At 39.9% G+C, this 17,139-nt stretch overlaps 1 protein-coding gene across 1 annotated transcript in view; it reads left to right on the plus strand.

The window, feature by feature from the left end:
- The window catches only part of SWIP (strumpellin and WASH-interacting protein), a 320,197-nt gene that overhangs the window by 198,672 nt on the left and 104,386 nt on the right, over positions 1-17,139 (plus strand). Inside the window, exons 17-18 of the mRNA XM_071678856.1 lie at positions 5,851-5,961; positions 6,161-6,290. Coding sequence (XP_071534957.1) covers positions 5,851-5,961; positions 6,161-6,290 — 241 coding nt within the window. The remainder of the gene's footprint in view (positions 1-5,850; positions 5,962-6,160; positions 6,291-17,139) is intronic.

Raw genomic sequence — 17,139 nt, forward strand, 5'->3', positions numbered from 1 at the left:
ACCTTTCTCTTGACCTCCTGCCTCTTTCTTTTATACCTCTCCCACTCATTTGCATTTTTTCCCTGCAAAAATCATTCAAATGCCTCTCTCTTCTCTTTCACTAATAATCTTACTTCTTCATCCCACCACTCACTACCTTTTCTAATCAACCCACCTCCCACGCTTCTCATGCCACAAGCATCTTTTGCGCAAGCCATCACTGCTTCCCTAAATACATCCCATTCCTCCCCCACTCCCCTTACCTCCTTTGTTCTCACCTTTTTCCATTCTGTTCTCAGTCTCTCCTGGTAATTCCTCACACAAGTCTCCTTCCCAAGCTCACTTACTCTCACCACTCTCTTCACCCCAACATTCTCTCTTCTTTTCTGAAAACACCCACAAATCTTCACCTTCGCCTCCACAAGATAATGATCAGACATCCCTCCAGTTGCACCTCTCAGCACATTAACATCCAAAAGTCTCTCTTTCTTGCGTCTCAATTAACACATAATCCAATAACGCTCTCTGGCCATCTCTCCTACTTACATAGGTATACTTATGTATATCTCGCTTTTTAAACCAGGTATTCCCAATCACCATTCCTTTTTCAGCACAAATCTACAAGCTCTTCACCATTTCCATTTACAACACTGAACACTCCATGTATACCAATTATCCCCTCAACTGCCACATTACTCCCTTTGCATTCAAATCACCCATCACTATAACCTGGTCTTGTGCATCAAAACCACTAACACACTCATTCAGCTGCTCCCAAAACACTTGCCTCTCATGATCTTTCTTCTCATGCCCAGGTGCATATGCACCAATAATCACCCATCTCTCTCCATCAACTTTCAGTTTTACTCATATCAATCTAGAATTTACTTTCTTACACTCTATCACATACTCCCACAACTCCTGTTTCAGGAGTACTGCTACTCCTTCCCTTGCTCATGTCCTTTCACTAACCCCTGACTTTACTCCCAAGACATTCCCAAACCACTCTTCCCCTTTACCCTTTAGCTTCGTTTCACTCAGAGCCAAAACATCCAGGTTCCTTTCCTCAAACATACTACCTATCTCTTCTTTTTTCTCATCTTGGTTACACTCTTTTTATTACCACATATCTCTCTTACCCTTTCATTACTTACTCGATCAAACCACCTCACACCACATATTGTCCTCAAACATTTCATTTTCAACACATCCACCCTCCTCCACACAACTCTACTCCACACAACTCTATTTATGTCCCATGCCTTGAACCATATAACATTGTTGGAACCACTATTCCTTCAAACATACCCATTTTTGTTCCAGGATAATGTTCTTGCCTTCCACACATTCTTTAATGCTCCCAGAACCTTTGCCCCCTCCCCCACCCGGTGACTCACTTCCACTTCCATGGTTCCATCTGCTACTAAGTCTGCTCCCAGATATCTAAAACACTTCTCTTCCTCCAGTTTTCTCCACTCAAACTTACCTCCCAATTAACTTGTCCCTCAACCCTTCTGAACCTAATAACCATCCTGTCGTTCACAATCACTCTCAACTTTATTCTTTCACTCTTTTTACCAAACTCAGTCACCAACTTCTGAAGTTTCTCACCCGAATCAGCCACCAGCACTGTATCATCAGCAAACAACAACTGACTCACTTCCCAAGCCCTTTCATTAACAACAGACTGCATACTTGCTCCTCTTTCCAAAACTCTTGCATTCACCTCCTAACCACCCCATACATAAACAAATTATACTTAATTGCTGTTTCCTGCATCAGTGAGGTAGTGCAAGGAAACAGATGAAGGATGGCCCAACCTCTCATATACTCATGTATATACATAAATGCCCATACACGCACATATACATACATATACATATACATATCAACATATATACATATGCATACACAGACATATACATTGTACACAGACAAATAAGGCCACATTCTTTCAAACTCAGTCTCTAGCTGTCATGGGTAGTGCACCGAAACCACAGCTCCCTATCCCCACATCCAGGTCCCACAGACCTTTCCATTGTTTGCCCCAGACACTTCACATGCCCTGGCTCAGTCCATTGACTGCATATCAACCCTGGTATACCACATCATTCCAATTCACTCTATTCCTTGCATGCCTGATTGTTCAAAATCTTTTTCACTCCATCCTTCCACCTCCAGTTTGGTCTCCTGTTCTCCTTGTTTCCTCCACCTCTTACACATATATCCTCTTTGTCAATCTTTCGTCACTCATTCTCTCCATGTATCCAAACCATTTCAGCACACCCTCTTCTGCTCTCTCAACCTCACTCTTTTTATTCCCACACATCTCTCATACTCTTTCATTGCTTATTTAATTAAACCACCTCACACCACATATTGTCCTCAAGCATTTCATTTCCAACACATCCGCTTACCTCTGTACAACCCTATCTATAGCCCATGCCTTGAAACCATATGATATTATTAGCAGTACTATTCCTTTGAACATACCCATATTTGCTCTCTGAGATAACATTCTCTCCTTCCACACATTCTTCATTGATCTTAGATCCTTTTCCCCCTCCCCCCTCACTGTGACTTACTTCCAGTTCCCACTGCCAAGTCTACCCCCAGATATCTAAAACACTTCACTTCCTCCACTATTTCTCTCTTCAAACTTATGTCCCAACAAACTTGTCCCTCAACCCTGCTGAACCTAATAACCTTTCTCTTACTGAAATTTCTCTCAACTTTCTCCTTTCACACACTTTTTCAAACTCAGTCACCAACTTCTGCAGTTTCTCACTGGAATCAGCCACTAGAGCTGTATCATCGGCAAACAACAGCTGACACACTTTCCAGGCCCTCTCATCCCCAACAGACTGCATACTCGACCCTCTCTTAAAAACTCTTGCATTTAGCTCTCTAACCACCCCATCCATAAACAAATTAAACAGCTATGGGGACATCACATACCCCTGCTGCAAACTGACATTTACTGAGAACTAATCACTCTCCTCTCTTCCTACTTGTACGCATGCCTTACATCTTGGTAAAAACTTTTCACTGCTTCTAGCAATTTACATCCCACATCATATACACTTAAGACCTTCCACAAAGCATCTCTACCGACCCTATCATATGCCTTCTCCAGATCTATAAATGCTACATACAAATCCATATGTTTTTCTAAGTATTTCTCACACACATTCTTCAAAGCAAATACCTCATCCACACATCCTCTACCACTTCTGAAACCACACTGCTCTTTCCCAGTCTGATGCTCTGTATATGCCTTCGCTCTCAATCAATACCCTCCCATATGATTTCCCAGGAATACTCAACGAACTTATGCCTCTATAGTTTTAACACTTACCTTTATCCCCTTTGCCTTTGTACATGGCTCTATGCATGCATTTTGTCAATCCTCAGGCACTTCACCATGGTCCATCCATACATTGAATATCCTTCCCAACCAATCAACTACCCAGTCACCCCCTTTTTTTAATAGATTCCTCAGCAATGCCACCCAAACCTGCCGTGTTGCTGGATTTCATCTTTCACAAAGCTTTCTCTTCCTCTTCTATCTTAACTAAACCATTCTTCCGAACTCTCTCATTTCACTCACCTTCCCAATCAAAACACTCTATATCTGCCACTCTCTCATCAAAAACATTCAACAAGCCTTCAAAATAATCATTCCATCTCCTCACTTCATCACTACCTGTTATTACTTCCCCACTTGCCCCCTTCACTGATGTTCCCATTTGTTCTCTTGGCTTACACACATTATTTACCTCCTTCCAAAATATCTTTTCATTATCCCTAAAATTAGATGATACTCCCTCACCCCAACTCTCATTTGCCTTCTTTTTCAACCCTTGCACCTTTTCCTTAAACTCCTGCTGCTTTCTCTTATACATCTCTTAGTCATTTGCACTCCTTCCTTGGAAGTATTGTCCAAAAGCCTCTCTTTTCTCTTTCATTAACAACTTTACTTCTTCAACCCACCACTCGCTACACTCAGATTCTCCCACCCATAACCATTATAGCACTGACAAAATACATGCACTGAAATGACCCTACAAACTCTAAACTGTTGACCTCCAAACTCGGACTTAAACTCCAACCCACCAGATGTAAATCCATCAGAAACCACGTACCCCTAACTTTCTGCTTTCTTTTTTCTTGAACCCATTATCTTAACTCTTCCATCTGTGTTTTGGACATCACCCATCACCCATTAGGAACACCATTTTAGTATATCCCTGACCCTTCATGCTTACAGTGTAACTTCTCTGAGGAAGATAGTGAGTACTTATTACTTAATTCCCCTGCACTTGCTGTTCATTGAAGCGGGCACACTACAACACTGTATGACCTCTGGTCCTGGCTGATGAACATGGCCATTTACTTAGTGCTGTAGAAGCCTCATGAAGATAAAAGAGACTTCTGGGACAAGAAATAAATAAGTGTATGAAATTATAACCTCAGGACCCCTTTATGGTGCTCTTGCACCATTGGTGCCCCAGTATTGAGTAATGCTTTTGCACTTTTGCATACCTGAGTGGCTCTTCTCCACCTCTCTCTTAGCTAGAGTAGGATTAGTAGTCTTTCTTCCAATAAATTCTCAGGATATCATCTCTCATCAACCATCCCTTTACATCCACCATGATGTTGCTTCTCTCACTGTTCTGTTGTTATCATTTCAGTCATTTCTAATGCAAGCTGATTACATGGGTTCCAGTCCTTATGGACTGGACTTATTCCCTGTGTCTTGCCACTGCTTTCCACGGTTTCTGTGTAAAAACCAACCACTTAAGGATTTATTGTTATGATGACACCTTTATTCTTGCAGCAGAGCTCTGGTATTCTCCTCCATCTTTTTTCTTTCCCTCTTCCCATGAACACCTGAGGAGCTCATTCAGCCTTTTCTGCTTTCTCCTTTCTTGAACCCATTATCTTAACTTTCACCTGAGATGACCATGTTATGGGCAAGCTTTTGCCTATACCATGTTGGCTACTTTCTTAGAAAATGATTCTGAGTCTTTTGAAACTCTAGCTTTTTAATTATTAAGTTTGACCATACATCCTCATTTTGGACCTTCATCTACAGCTTTGCAGTTCAGCCCACTTTTTAAGCTCCCTATATGTAATCCTTTTGTTTCTGAATTCTAGTGTTTCTGTTGATAGTGCAAAAATCTTTTCCCTTTTTGCATCCTGCTTCTTGTATTCATTCATTATGATTTTGTTATTGTGCAAGCATTGATAATCTGCTCACCTTTTTTCCTAGTGTGTTACTGAAAGTCTACTTGTTGCTTTCTTAGCTTGAATACTTCCCATCCCAATACTTATGTCATCTCATCTTTATGAGCAATTCCAATAGTTTGATAGTTTAGTTTTCTGCTGTGATGGAATCATGAGTATATTTATGTTTGTTTGGTAAATTCTTGTTGTTGATCTTCTTTCCTGTTTAATGTCCCAAACATATTTTCTATATGCCTGTAGATACTCACCTAGACTTGATAAATTTTTCATGTATATATATATCTTTCTTCCTTTCGTACTATTTGCCATTTCCCGCGTTAGCGAGGTAGCATTAAGAACAGACGACTGGGCCTTTGAGGGAATATCCTCACCTGGCCCCCTTCTCTGTTCCTTCTTTGGAAAAAAAAAAAATGAGAGGGGAGGATTTTCCCCTTTTTATGCTATAATGATGCTCATTGATTATTTTATAGAGCCATATTTGCCTTCTTGAATGTATGATTCCTAAAAATACTTAACTTTCTGTCTATACATATTTGCTTGTTCTTGCTTGTGTATGCAATAATACGGATTTGAATTATCTTATTTTTGATAACTGTGATTTGGCTGGTTTGTCTTTGACAGGTAAACTTCACATATCAGTTCCTTCGAAGGAAGTTCCATGTCTTCTCTCAATTCCTTTATGATGAACATATCAAGTCTCGCCTGCTAAAGGACTTGCAGCACTGGAGAGAAGTAATGTACCATACAAGTTATTTTTTTGCTGAGTTATCTATGCTCATGCTTGAGTAAGAAACTTTATTCTTGTTGAGAGGTAAGATATAGATGTACAGATAGCTTGATGATATACCCTGTTGGAAAGTCACTGAAGGTCTTGTCTTTTTAAAAATAATTTTAGAAAAAATGTACATTGTTATTCATTGATTCATTTCAGGTTAAAGCAAGTCAAGAGTATTTTCCCTATGAAAGAGCGGAGAAGTTTAATCGTGGGATCCGGAAGTTAGGATTGACTCCAGAAGGATTATCATATTTGGATCAGTTTAGAGGACTACTTACTCATATTGGTAAATGCAGATGAAAGTATTTGTTGTTTTCCTCTGTAGGTAGATCTTGGCAGTTGCTTAATGGGTTCACAGTAATTTCAAGTTCAGTGGCTGAGAAGAAGAAAAACTGTGGTTGAGTAGATTAGACCACAGGGGACAGTTGCATGTCTGTTTTAGAGATTTACCATGTCTTTAGCACTCACCACCACATGTAGGGCCCACCACCACACCCACACCACTCCTACATAAGAATAGCCAATGTAATAAATGAAGTTTTTCTTAAACTTTGAATGTTTAACTCTTAATTCTTCAGAAAAATAATGGTTTTGAGAGTTTTTGTGATTTTATTATATAAAGTAAAACTAATAAAACTTACTTGGGATTGTCCAGTTTATTATTAAATAGTATGCTTATCTCAAACAAAGATTGGTTGAGTTTTTTTTTTTATTTTGCTTTGTCGCTGTCTCCCGCGTTTGCGAGGTAGCGCAAGGGAAACAGACGAAAGAAATGGCACAACCCACGCCCATACACAATGTACACACACACACGCCCACACACACAAATATACATACCTATACATCACAATGTACACATATATATACACACACAGACACATACATATATACCCATGCACACAGTTCACACTGTCTGCCTTTATTCATTCCCATCGCCACCTCACCACACATGGAATACCATCCCCCTCCCCCCTCATGTGCGCGAGGTAGCGCTAGGAAAAGACAACAAAGGCCCCATTCGTTCACACTCAGTCTCTAGCTGTCATGCAATAATGCCCGAAACCACAGCTCCCTTTCCACATCTAGGCCCCACACAACTTTCCATGGTTTACCCCAGACGCTTCACATGCCCTGATTCAATCCACTGACAGCACGTCAACCCCGGTATACCACATCGATCCAATTCACTCTATTCCTTGCCCGCCTTTCACTATCCTGCATGTTCAGGCCCCGATCACTCAAAATCTTTTTCACTCCATCTTTCCACCTCCAATTTGGTCTCCCACTTCTCCTCGTTCCCTCCACCTCCGACACATATATCCTCATGGTCAATCTTTCCTCACTCATTCTCTCCATGTGCCCAAACCATTTCAAAACACCCTCTTCTGCTCTCTCAACCACACTCTTTTTATTTCCACACATCTCTCTTACCCTTACATTACTTACTCGATCAAACCACCTCACACCACACATTGTCCTCAAACATCTCATTTCCAGCACATCCACCCTCCTGCGCACAACACTATCCATAGCCCATGCCTCGCAGCCATACAACATTGTTGGAACCACTATTCCTTCAAACATACCCATTTTTGCTTTCCGAGATAATGTTCTCGACTTCCACACATTCTTCAAGGCTCCCAGGATTTTTGCCCCCTCCCCCACCCTGTGATTCACTTCCGCTTCCATGGTTCCATCCACTGCCAGATCCATTCCCAGATATCTAAAACACTTTACTTCCTCCAGTTTTTCTCCATTCAAACTTACCTCCCAATTGACTTGACCCTCAACCCTACTGTACCTAATAACCTTGCTCTTATTCACATTTACTCTTAACTTTCTTCTTTCACACACTTTACCAAACTCAGTCACCAGCTTCTGCAGTTTCTCACATGAATCAGCCACCAGCGCTGTATCATCAGCGAACAACAACTGACTCACTTCCCAAGCTCTCTCATCCACAACAGACTTCATACTTGCCCCTCTTTCCAAAACTCTTGCATTCACCTCCCTAACAACCCCATCCATAAACAAATTAAACAACCATGGAGACATCACACACCCCTGCCACAAACCTACATTCACTGAGAACCAATCACCTTCCTCTCTTCCTACACGTACACATGCCTTACATCCTCGATAAAAACTTTTCACTGCTTCTAACAACTTGCCTCCTACACCATATATTCTTAATACCTTCCACAGAGCATCTCTATCAACTCTATCATATGCCTTCTCCAGATCCATAAATGCTACATACAAATCCATTTGCTTTTCTAAGTATTTCTCACATACATCCTCTACCACTTCTGAAACCACACTGCTCTTCCCCAATCTGATGCTCTGTACATGCCTTCACCCTCTCAATCAATACCCTCCCATATAATTTACCAGGAATACTCAACAAACTTATACCTCTGTAATTTGAGCACTCACTCTTATCCCCTTTGCCTTTGTACAATGGCACTATGCACGCATTCCGCCAATCCTCAGGCACCTCACCATGAGTCATACATACATTAAATAACCTTACCAACCAGTCAACAATACAGTCACCCCCTTTTTTAATAAATTCCACTGCAGTACCATCCAAACCTGCTGCCTTGCCGGCTTTCATCTTCCGCAAAGCTTTTACTACCTCTTCTCTGTTTACCAAATCATTTTCCCTAACCCTCTCACTTTGCACACCACCTCGACCAAAACACCCTATATCTGCCACTCTATCATCAAACACATTCAACAAACCTTCAAAATACTCACTCCATCTCCTTCTCACATCACCACTACTTGTTATCACCTCCCCATTTGCGCCCTTCACTGAAGTTCCCATTTGCTCCCTTGTCTTACGCACTTTATTTACCTCCTTCCAGAACATCTTTTTATTCTCCCTAAAATTTAATGATACTCTCTCACCCCAACTCTCATTTGCCCTCTTTTTCACCTCTTGCACCTTTCTCTTGACCTCCTGTCTCTTTCTTTTATACATCTCCTACTCAATTGCATTTTTTCCCTGCAAAAATTGTCCAAATGCCTCTCTCTTCTCTTTCACTAATAATCTTACTTCTTCATCCGACCACTCACTACCCTTTCTAATCAACCCACCTCCCACTCTTCTCATGCCACAAGCATCTTTTGCGCAATCCATCACTGATTCCCTAAATACATCCCATTCCTCCCCCACTCCCCTTACTTCCATTGTTCTCACATTTTTCCATTCTGTACTCAGTCTCTCCTGGTACTTCCTCACACAAGTCTCCTTCCCAAGCTCACTTACTCTCACCACCCTCTTCACCCCAACATTCACTCTTCTTTTCTGAAGTTTACACTCTGATTTTTTTTTTCTGTATTTCAGTGTGCATTTTTAAATGGATTGAAGAAAAGAATAATTTCACTCTCTTTTGGCACACTTTAAAAGACCAAGAAATAAATGGATATTGAATGAATGAAGTTCTTTACAGGACTGATTGTAATTGTGCAAGACATATATTTTTTTTTCTCACTTGATTGCTGTTTCCTGTATTGACAAGTTAGCATCAGGATCAGATGTAAGAAAGGCTGCATCCACTCACATTCATTCTCTAGATGTCATGTGTCATGTACGGAAACCATAGCTCCTTATCCACAGCTAGGCCCCACAGAAATTTCCATGGTTTACCCCAGATGCTTCACATGCCTTAATTCAGTCCATTGACAGCACATTGACCCCAGTACAGCACATCATTCCAATTAATTCCATCTCATGCTCACCTTTTACCCTCCTCCATGTTCAGGCCCTATTTGCTCAAGATCTTTTTTATTTCATCCTTCCATTTTCAATTTGGTCTCTGTTCTCCTTGTTCCCTCCACTTTTGATACATATATCCCTGTTCTTAACCTATCCTCACTCATTCTTCCCATATTTCCAAACTGTTTCAGCACACACTCCTCTTGTCTCTCAAGCACACTTTTTTTTTATTACTACACATCTATCTTACTCTGTTACTTACTTGATCAGACTGCCTAACACTACATATTGTCCTCAGACATTTCATTTGCAACACATCCAAACTCCTCCACGCAGCATCATCTATGACCCATGCTTTGCATCCTCAGAATATTGTTGGGACTACTATTCTTTCAAACATACCCAATTTTGCCTTTCTAGATAATTTTCTCTCTTTCCATATATTCTTCAGGTCTCCTGAAACCTTTGCCCCCTTCCCCACCCAATGATTCACCTCTGCTTGCCTAATTCCATTCGCTGCCATGTCCACTCCCAGATATCTAAAACACCTTACTTTCTTCAAGATTTCCAGCTAACCTGTCCCTCAACCCTGCTAAACCTAATAACCTTGCCCTTATTCACATTTACTCTCAGCTTCCTCCTTTCAAACACACTTCCAAACTCATTCATCAACTTCTGCAGTTTCTTGCTCGAATCTGCCACTGGTGCTGTATCATCAGCAAACATCAACAGACTCACTTTCCAGGCTCTCTAACCCCCCACAGTCTGCATGCTCACCCTTCTCCTTAAGACTCTTGCATTTACCTCCCTTCCCCATAATGTATTATTTTAGATTTCAAGTAAATTTCAATTTTCTAAGATTTTGCCCACTGAAAGACCATAAAATTTACTTCTCTTGTATTAAAGATTCTGAAGACAGCATTTAGCAGTGGAAATGTAGGTTTTTAACAAGAAAACATGTACAATTTGCTAGTTTTTTATTATATAACAGTAAGATTGAGCAAAATTTGAGTTAATGTATTCCTTATGCATGACTGTATTGTTTACATAGAATGTTCTCATAATCATAAGCAGTTGGTGCTCTATATGTATCAGTATTAGCAGAAAAGCACATATCTAGGGGCCTCTGCTTAGGAATGAGGTTACATTCCTGGATATCTGTTGTTATAGCAGAATATTATTATACATGGCATGGATTCCTGTGTAATGAAGGGGTTTACATTCCAGACTAAAATTTTTCCTTTAAGAAAACCTCACCTTATTTATTATAGTAGTGAGGGCTACAATGATCTGGTAAAGTGTGAAGTACCTTAAAAGTAAAGGAAACACTTTGAATTCAACAAAACATCAGTACCTCACATCAGAAAAGATGTGAGGTACTGTAAATGTAAGGGAAATGCTTTTAAAGTCAAAAGTTCCTAAGGAAACCTTACCAAACCAATAATGGGGAGGGCTGTAATGATGTAGTTGAATGATGGGTTCCATAACAATGAGGTAAACACTTAGAAAATCAGCAGATTCTTTCCAAGAAACTGAAGTTTACCATATTTGTAATGTTTTGTCAAAATTGCTTGTACTAGTATTTATTTTTGTGGTGCCCTAAAACTAAAACTTTACGTAACCTTAAGATTATGGTACTTTTATTACTTAACAAAAGGAATTCTAAGAAATCATCTAATCTGAGTGACTTTGAAAATGAAAGCATAGGGAGAATCATTTGGAATCATAATCTGGCCACAGTCACACATGCTGAAATACTTGTCCCTTGGTAAATACTAATATTGGTGTTGCCAGACTCTTCCTGCATGAGGTTACACCATACGTTAAAAGTCACCTTTGGCAAGGCTGTATCACTGGAACTGCAGTCTTATCAAAGAACTTTTCACTTCAAGGGAGTCCACATTTTCCTGCTACTAGAAATAGCATACCCTTGAACTGCAGGAAGCTCTAGATAGAGGTCCTAGGTAACACAGGATTCTTTCTTAGGAAAAAGCTTTAGGGTAATCATAAAAGAGGCCTGGGAATATTTGTGAATAAATGAATAAGAATACAAAAGTATTCACTGAAATGAATAAACTTTACTTTTTTGCTGTATATTAATTTAGGTGACCTGAATGGAGAACAGAAAGATTTAATTTTTTTGGGCTCTATATGAAGTAAGGTAACCTACTCTGAATGGAGAACAGGAAATGTATTTTGTGATTATCAGCCTTGGTACCTTCCTGCTGATGGGATATTAATCTTAAATTATTTTCCTCCGACTTCATTATGAGCTACATGAAGAAGAAAAACATTTAGATACTCCCTTTAATTGTTTTTTTATTAAAGGAAAAGGAGACAGTGTTTCATATGGCTAATTAGAAATAAGAACGTGGTTCAGTTGTCCTTTTTTCAGTGCATGGTGTATTGGTCCTATTTCCCTTGGAATAGCATTCCAGTTGTATTCATTCACATATTGAAATTCCAAAGGGTCTTAAACTAGACAAGGCTGATGATTCTTATGAAATTTCAGAACATGAGCCGTTCATAATGTTCCTGGAGAAAGGCAGAGTGCCAAGGGAATGGAAAAAGGTAAGCATCATACCTAGATACAAGGAAGAAGACATAGAAGAGGCATTCAACTGAAGACTATCTGTCTGATGAGTTGTTTTTTATGGTACTGGAATAGATGATTGTAATGCAAATGGATGGCCTCCCATAGAAGAGAAATTACCTTAGTGAAAGACATGGTTTCAGTAAAAGAAGGTCATGTGCAGGTACAACACCGAATTTCCAGCAACTGATGGTTCGGCACCTCCTCTGGTCTGGACAAAATTACATGAGGGAACTTGAAAGTACTGCAGCCACCAGACTAGTTTACTGGGTGGCCACAGATGGCACTGTGTGTAGGGCACTCTTATTTACATTCTTTGCACTGCACTTGGTGGTGGTGATACCGCAATTCTTTGAGGTTCTTAGCTTACTTTGCTTAGATTTAACCCTAGCTATGGCTTCTAAGACATATGAGAGTGTCAGTCATGGTGTCAAACATAAACACCAGGCCATATCGATCCAAGATAAAGTAAAACTGTGAAAAAAAATGGACCATGTTGTTTTGGTGCATAAGCTGTGTGACATCTACAGGTATTGTTTCGTCAACTGTTTATGTTATAAAGAAGCAAAGAGAGAAAATATTGAAATTCTATGCAGACAGCAATTCCAAGAAGCAAATGATGATTTGAAAAACTATGAAAGATGGTAAGAGTACTGAGCATGATCGAGTGATGATGGAATGGTTTTGACAGTATCGGAGTGATGGAGTGGACTTATCAGGTAGCATGATAATGGACCAGGCTAAGTGTTCCATAAAGAACTTAAATTACAACATGAGCATGACTATAATGAAGGATGGCTTCAAAGATTCAAGAGGTGTCAAGGAATTTCCTTGAATAAAGTGTGTGGAGAAAAGCAGTCTGCAAACCATGAAGGAGCTGCCAAGTATGTGGATGAATTTGCGAAACTTGTAGCTGACGAGCACCTCAGTCCTGAGCAGGTGTATAATGTATTTCATTTATTTATTTGATTTACATTTGATATTTGTTTGCTTTAAATTTCTAGCAGTCCATGGTATACCGTAGACACATGGGAGATGTATAATTTGTGGGCTAGAGGAGTATTGATGAATTATTATTACGTGACCACGGTTGGTCCAGCAAAATGGTTAATCCGGCAAGGCTTTGAAACCAAGAGTGCCGGAAAATTGGTGGTGTACCTGTATAATGAACCTATTAGATTTCTGTGAGAAAGTAAGCTCAGTATTGGACAAAAGACGAGACAGTAGATTGTGTGTATCTGTACTGCCAGAAAATATATGAAACTATCCTGCATGGAAGAATTATTAAGAAGCAGGGTCACCAGGCAAGAATAAGGGGGAGATTCCTTTAATGGTTAAAAGATTATTTTGTTGGAAGAGAACAAAGGATGCATGGCAGCGGAGCCTTCTCAAAATATGTCGAGGTCACTAGTGGAGTGCCACAGGGTCCTGTTCTGGGGCCATTCCTCTTCTAAAATTATGTGAATGACTTACCATAACGGATAGACTTTTATCTGAACATATTTGCAAATGGTGCAAAGCCGTAAGGGAAGTGAATAGTCTTAAGGATTGCATCAACTTGCAAAGGAAACTTGACGTATTCCAAAGTTCGTCCCAAGAGAATGAAAGGTATTGGGGATAGGTCACAGCGAAAGAAGGCCTCCATATGAATATCTTTTGCTGGAAATATGCTACAAGAATCTTTGTTCCTGAAAGACTTGGGAGTCAACACTATCCCTTACCTTTTGCCAGAGTCCCACCTTAGGAGGATAGATAAGGAGACCAACCATCTTTGAGTAAGTATTAGAATTGCATTCAAGTTCATGGTTAAGGAAATATACAGCAAGCTGTTCGCATCCTACAAAAGGCCAAAACTAAAATGTGCTTCTCATATTGTTCATTGCACCTAAAGGACCTCAAAGAGCTGATAAAGAGGATGTAAACAAGAGCAACAATGATGGTACTGTACTAGAATAAAGAGGGCTGAGTTACAAGTAAAGGCTTGGACCTTAAATTTTGCTAACCTTAGAAGAGAAAAGATTATGATAACAAGATCACAGCCGTTTATATTCGTGAAAAGGATCATCACATTGTTCTTTGAATGATGTGAAGACAGAACAACGAGAAGATGTAACATGAAATTAAGGAACAAGCAGAGTGCATAACATGAAATTAAGGAACAACTCATGAAATTAAGGTATAACCAGAGAGCATAACATGAAATTAAAGAACAACTCATGAAATTAAGCTATAACCAGAGGGCATAACATGAAATTAAGGAACAGCTCATGAAATTAAGGTATAACCAGAAGGCTTAACATGAAATTCAGGAACAACTCATGATATTAAGGTATAACCAGAGGGCATAACATGAAATTAAGGAAGCAACTCATAAAAAAGTTATGAAGAAGTATTTCTTTTAGGTAAGAGTGGAGAATGAATGGAATGAAATGATTGAAGACATGGTTAATGCAGACAGCATTCAGAAATTTAATAAGTGAATGAGTAAGTGAGTGTGTCAGCAGCCTTGATGCATGAGACCAGGTTTTAGTGATGGGTAATTTGAATGCGAAGGTAAGTGATGTTGTAGTTGAGGGTATGATTTATGTACATGGGATATTCAGTGTTGTGAATAGAAAAGTTGAAGAGCTTGTGGATTTTTGTGCTGAAAAAACACTGGTGATTGGGAATACTTGGTTTAAGAAGAGAGATATACATAAGTATATGTATGTGAGTAGGAGAGATGGTCAAATGGCATTATTGGATTATGTGTCAGTAGATAAGCTTGTAAGAGAGAGACTTTGGATGTTAATGTGCTGAGAGGGGCAGCTGGAGGGATGCCTTGTGGAGGCGAAGGTGAAGATTTGTAGAGGTTTTCGAAAAAGAAGAGAGAATCTTGAGGAGAAGAGAGTGGTGAGAGTAAGTGAGCTTGGAAAGATGTGTGAGGAAGTACCAAGAGAGATTGATTGTAGAATGGCAAAAGGTGAGAGCAAATGGTGTGAGGGGAGTGGGTGAAGAATGGGATGTATTTAGGGAAGCTTTGATGGCATATGCAAAAGATGCATTTGGCATGATAAAGATGGGAGGTGGATAGATTAGAAAGGGTAGTGATTAGTGGGATGAAGAAGTAAAGTTGTTAGTGAAAGAAAAGAGAGAGGCATTTAGATGATACTCGCAAGGGAGTGCAAATGACTGGGAGATGTATAAAAGAAAGCAGCAGGAAGTCGAGAGAAAGGTGCAAGGGTTGAAAAAGTGGACAAATGAGAGTTGGGGTGAGAGAGTATCATTGAACTTTAGGAAGTATAAAAGTATGTTTTGGAAGGAGGTAGATAATGTTTGCAAGACAAGAGAACAGATAGGAACATCAGTGAAGGGGGGCTAATGGGAAGGTAATAACAAGTAGTGGTGAGGTGAGAAGATGGAGTGAGTATTTTGAAGGATTGTTGAATGTGTTTGATGATGGCCAAGGAAAATGGTTTCGTTAAGAGAGAAGAGGTAGTGAAAGCTTTGCAGAAGATGAAATCCGGCAAGGTGGCAGGTTTGGATGGTATTGCAGTAGAATTTATTAAGAGAGAGGGGTGACTGTGTTGTTGACTGATTGGTAAGGATATTCAGTGTATGTATGGATCATAGTGAAGTCCCTGAGGATTGACGGAATGCATGCAAATTGCTACTGTACAAAGGCAAGGGGGATAAAGGTCAATGTTCAAACTGCAGAGGCAAAAGTTTGTTGAGTATTCTTGGGAAATTATAAGGGAGGTTATTGATTGAGAATGTGAAGGCATGTACAGACCATCATATTGGGGATGAGCAGTGTGGATTCAGAAGTGGTAGAAGATGTGTGGATCAGGTGTTTGCTTTGAAGAATGTGTGAGAAATGCTTAGAAAAACTAATGGATTTGTGTGTAGCATTTATGGATCTGAGGAAGGCATATGATAGGATTGATAGGGGTGCTTTGTGGAAGGTCTTAAGAATATATAGTGTGGGAGGTAAGTTGCTAGAAGCAGTGAAAAGTTTTTACCAAAGATGTAAGGCATAAGTACGAGTAGGAAGAGAGGAGAGTGATTTGTTCCTAGTTAATGTCAGCTGCAGCAGGGGTGTGTGATGTCCCCATGGTTATTTGATTTGTTTATGGAAGGGGTTGTTAGGGAGGTGAATGCCAGAGTTTTGGAGAGAGGGGTGAGTATGCAGTCTGTTGGGGATGAGATGACATGGGAAGTGAGTCAGTTGCTGTTCGCCAATGATACAGCTTTAGTGGCTGATTCGAGTGAAAAACTGCAAAAGTTAGTGACTGACCTTGAAAAAGTGTATGAAAGGAGAAAGTTGAGAGTAAGTGTGAATAAGAGCAAGGTTATCAGGTTTAGTAGAGTTGAGGGACAAGTTAATTGGGATGTAAGTTTGAATGAAGAAAAATTGGAGGAAGTGAAGTATTTTAGATATCTATGAGTGGACTTAGCAGCGAATGGAACCATGGAAGCAGAAGTGATTCACAGGGTAGGGAAGAGGGTGAAGGTTCTGGGAGCTATGGAGAATGTGTGGAAGGAGAGAACATTATCTTGAAGAGCAAAAATGGGTATGTTTGAAGGAATAGTAGTTCCAACAATGTTATATGGTTGCAAGGCATGGGTTATAAATAGGGTTGTTCGGAGGAGGGTGAATGTGTTGGAAATGAAATGTTTGAGGAGAGTATGTGGTGTGAGGTGGTTTGATCAAGTAAGTAATGAAAGGGTAAGAAAGATGTGTGTAAGTAAAAAGTGTGATTGAGAGAGCAGAAGAGGGTGTGTTGAAACAGTTTGGACATATGGAGAGAATGAGTGAGAAAAGATTGGCAAGGAGGA

Source organism: Panulirus ornatus, chromosome 28, assembly GCF_036320965.1.
Source record: "Panulirus ornatus isolate Po-2019 chromosome 28, ASM3632096v1, whole genome shotgun sequence".
In the NCBI taxonomy this organism is placed as follows: Eukaryota; Metazoa; Arthropoda; class Malacostraca; order Decapoda; family Palinuridae; genus Panulirus; species Panulirus ornatus.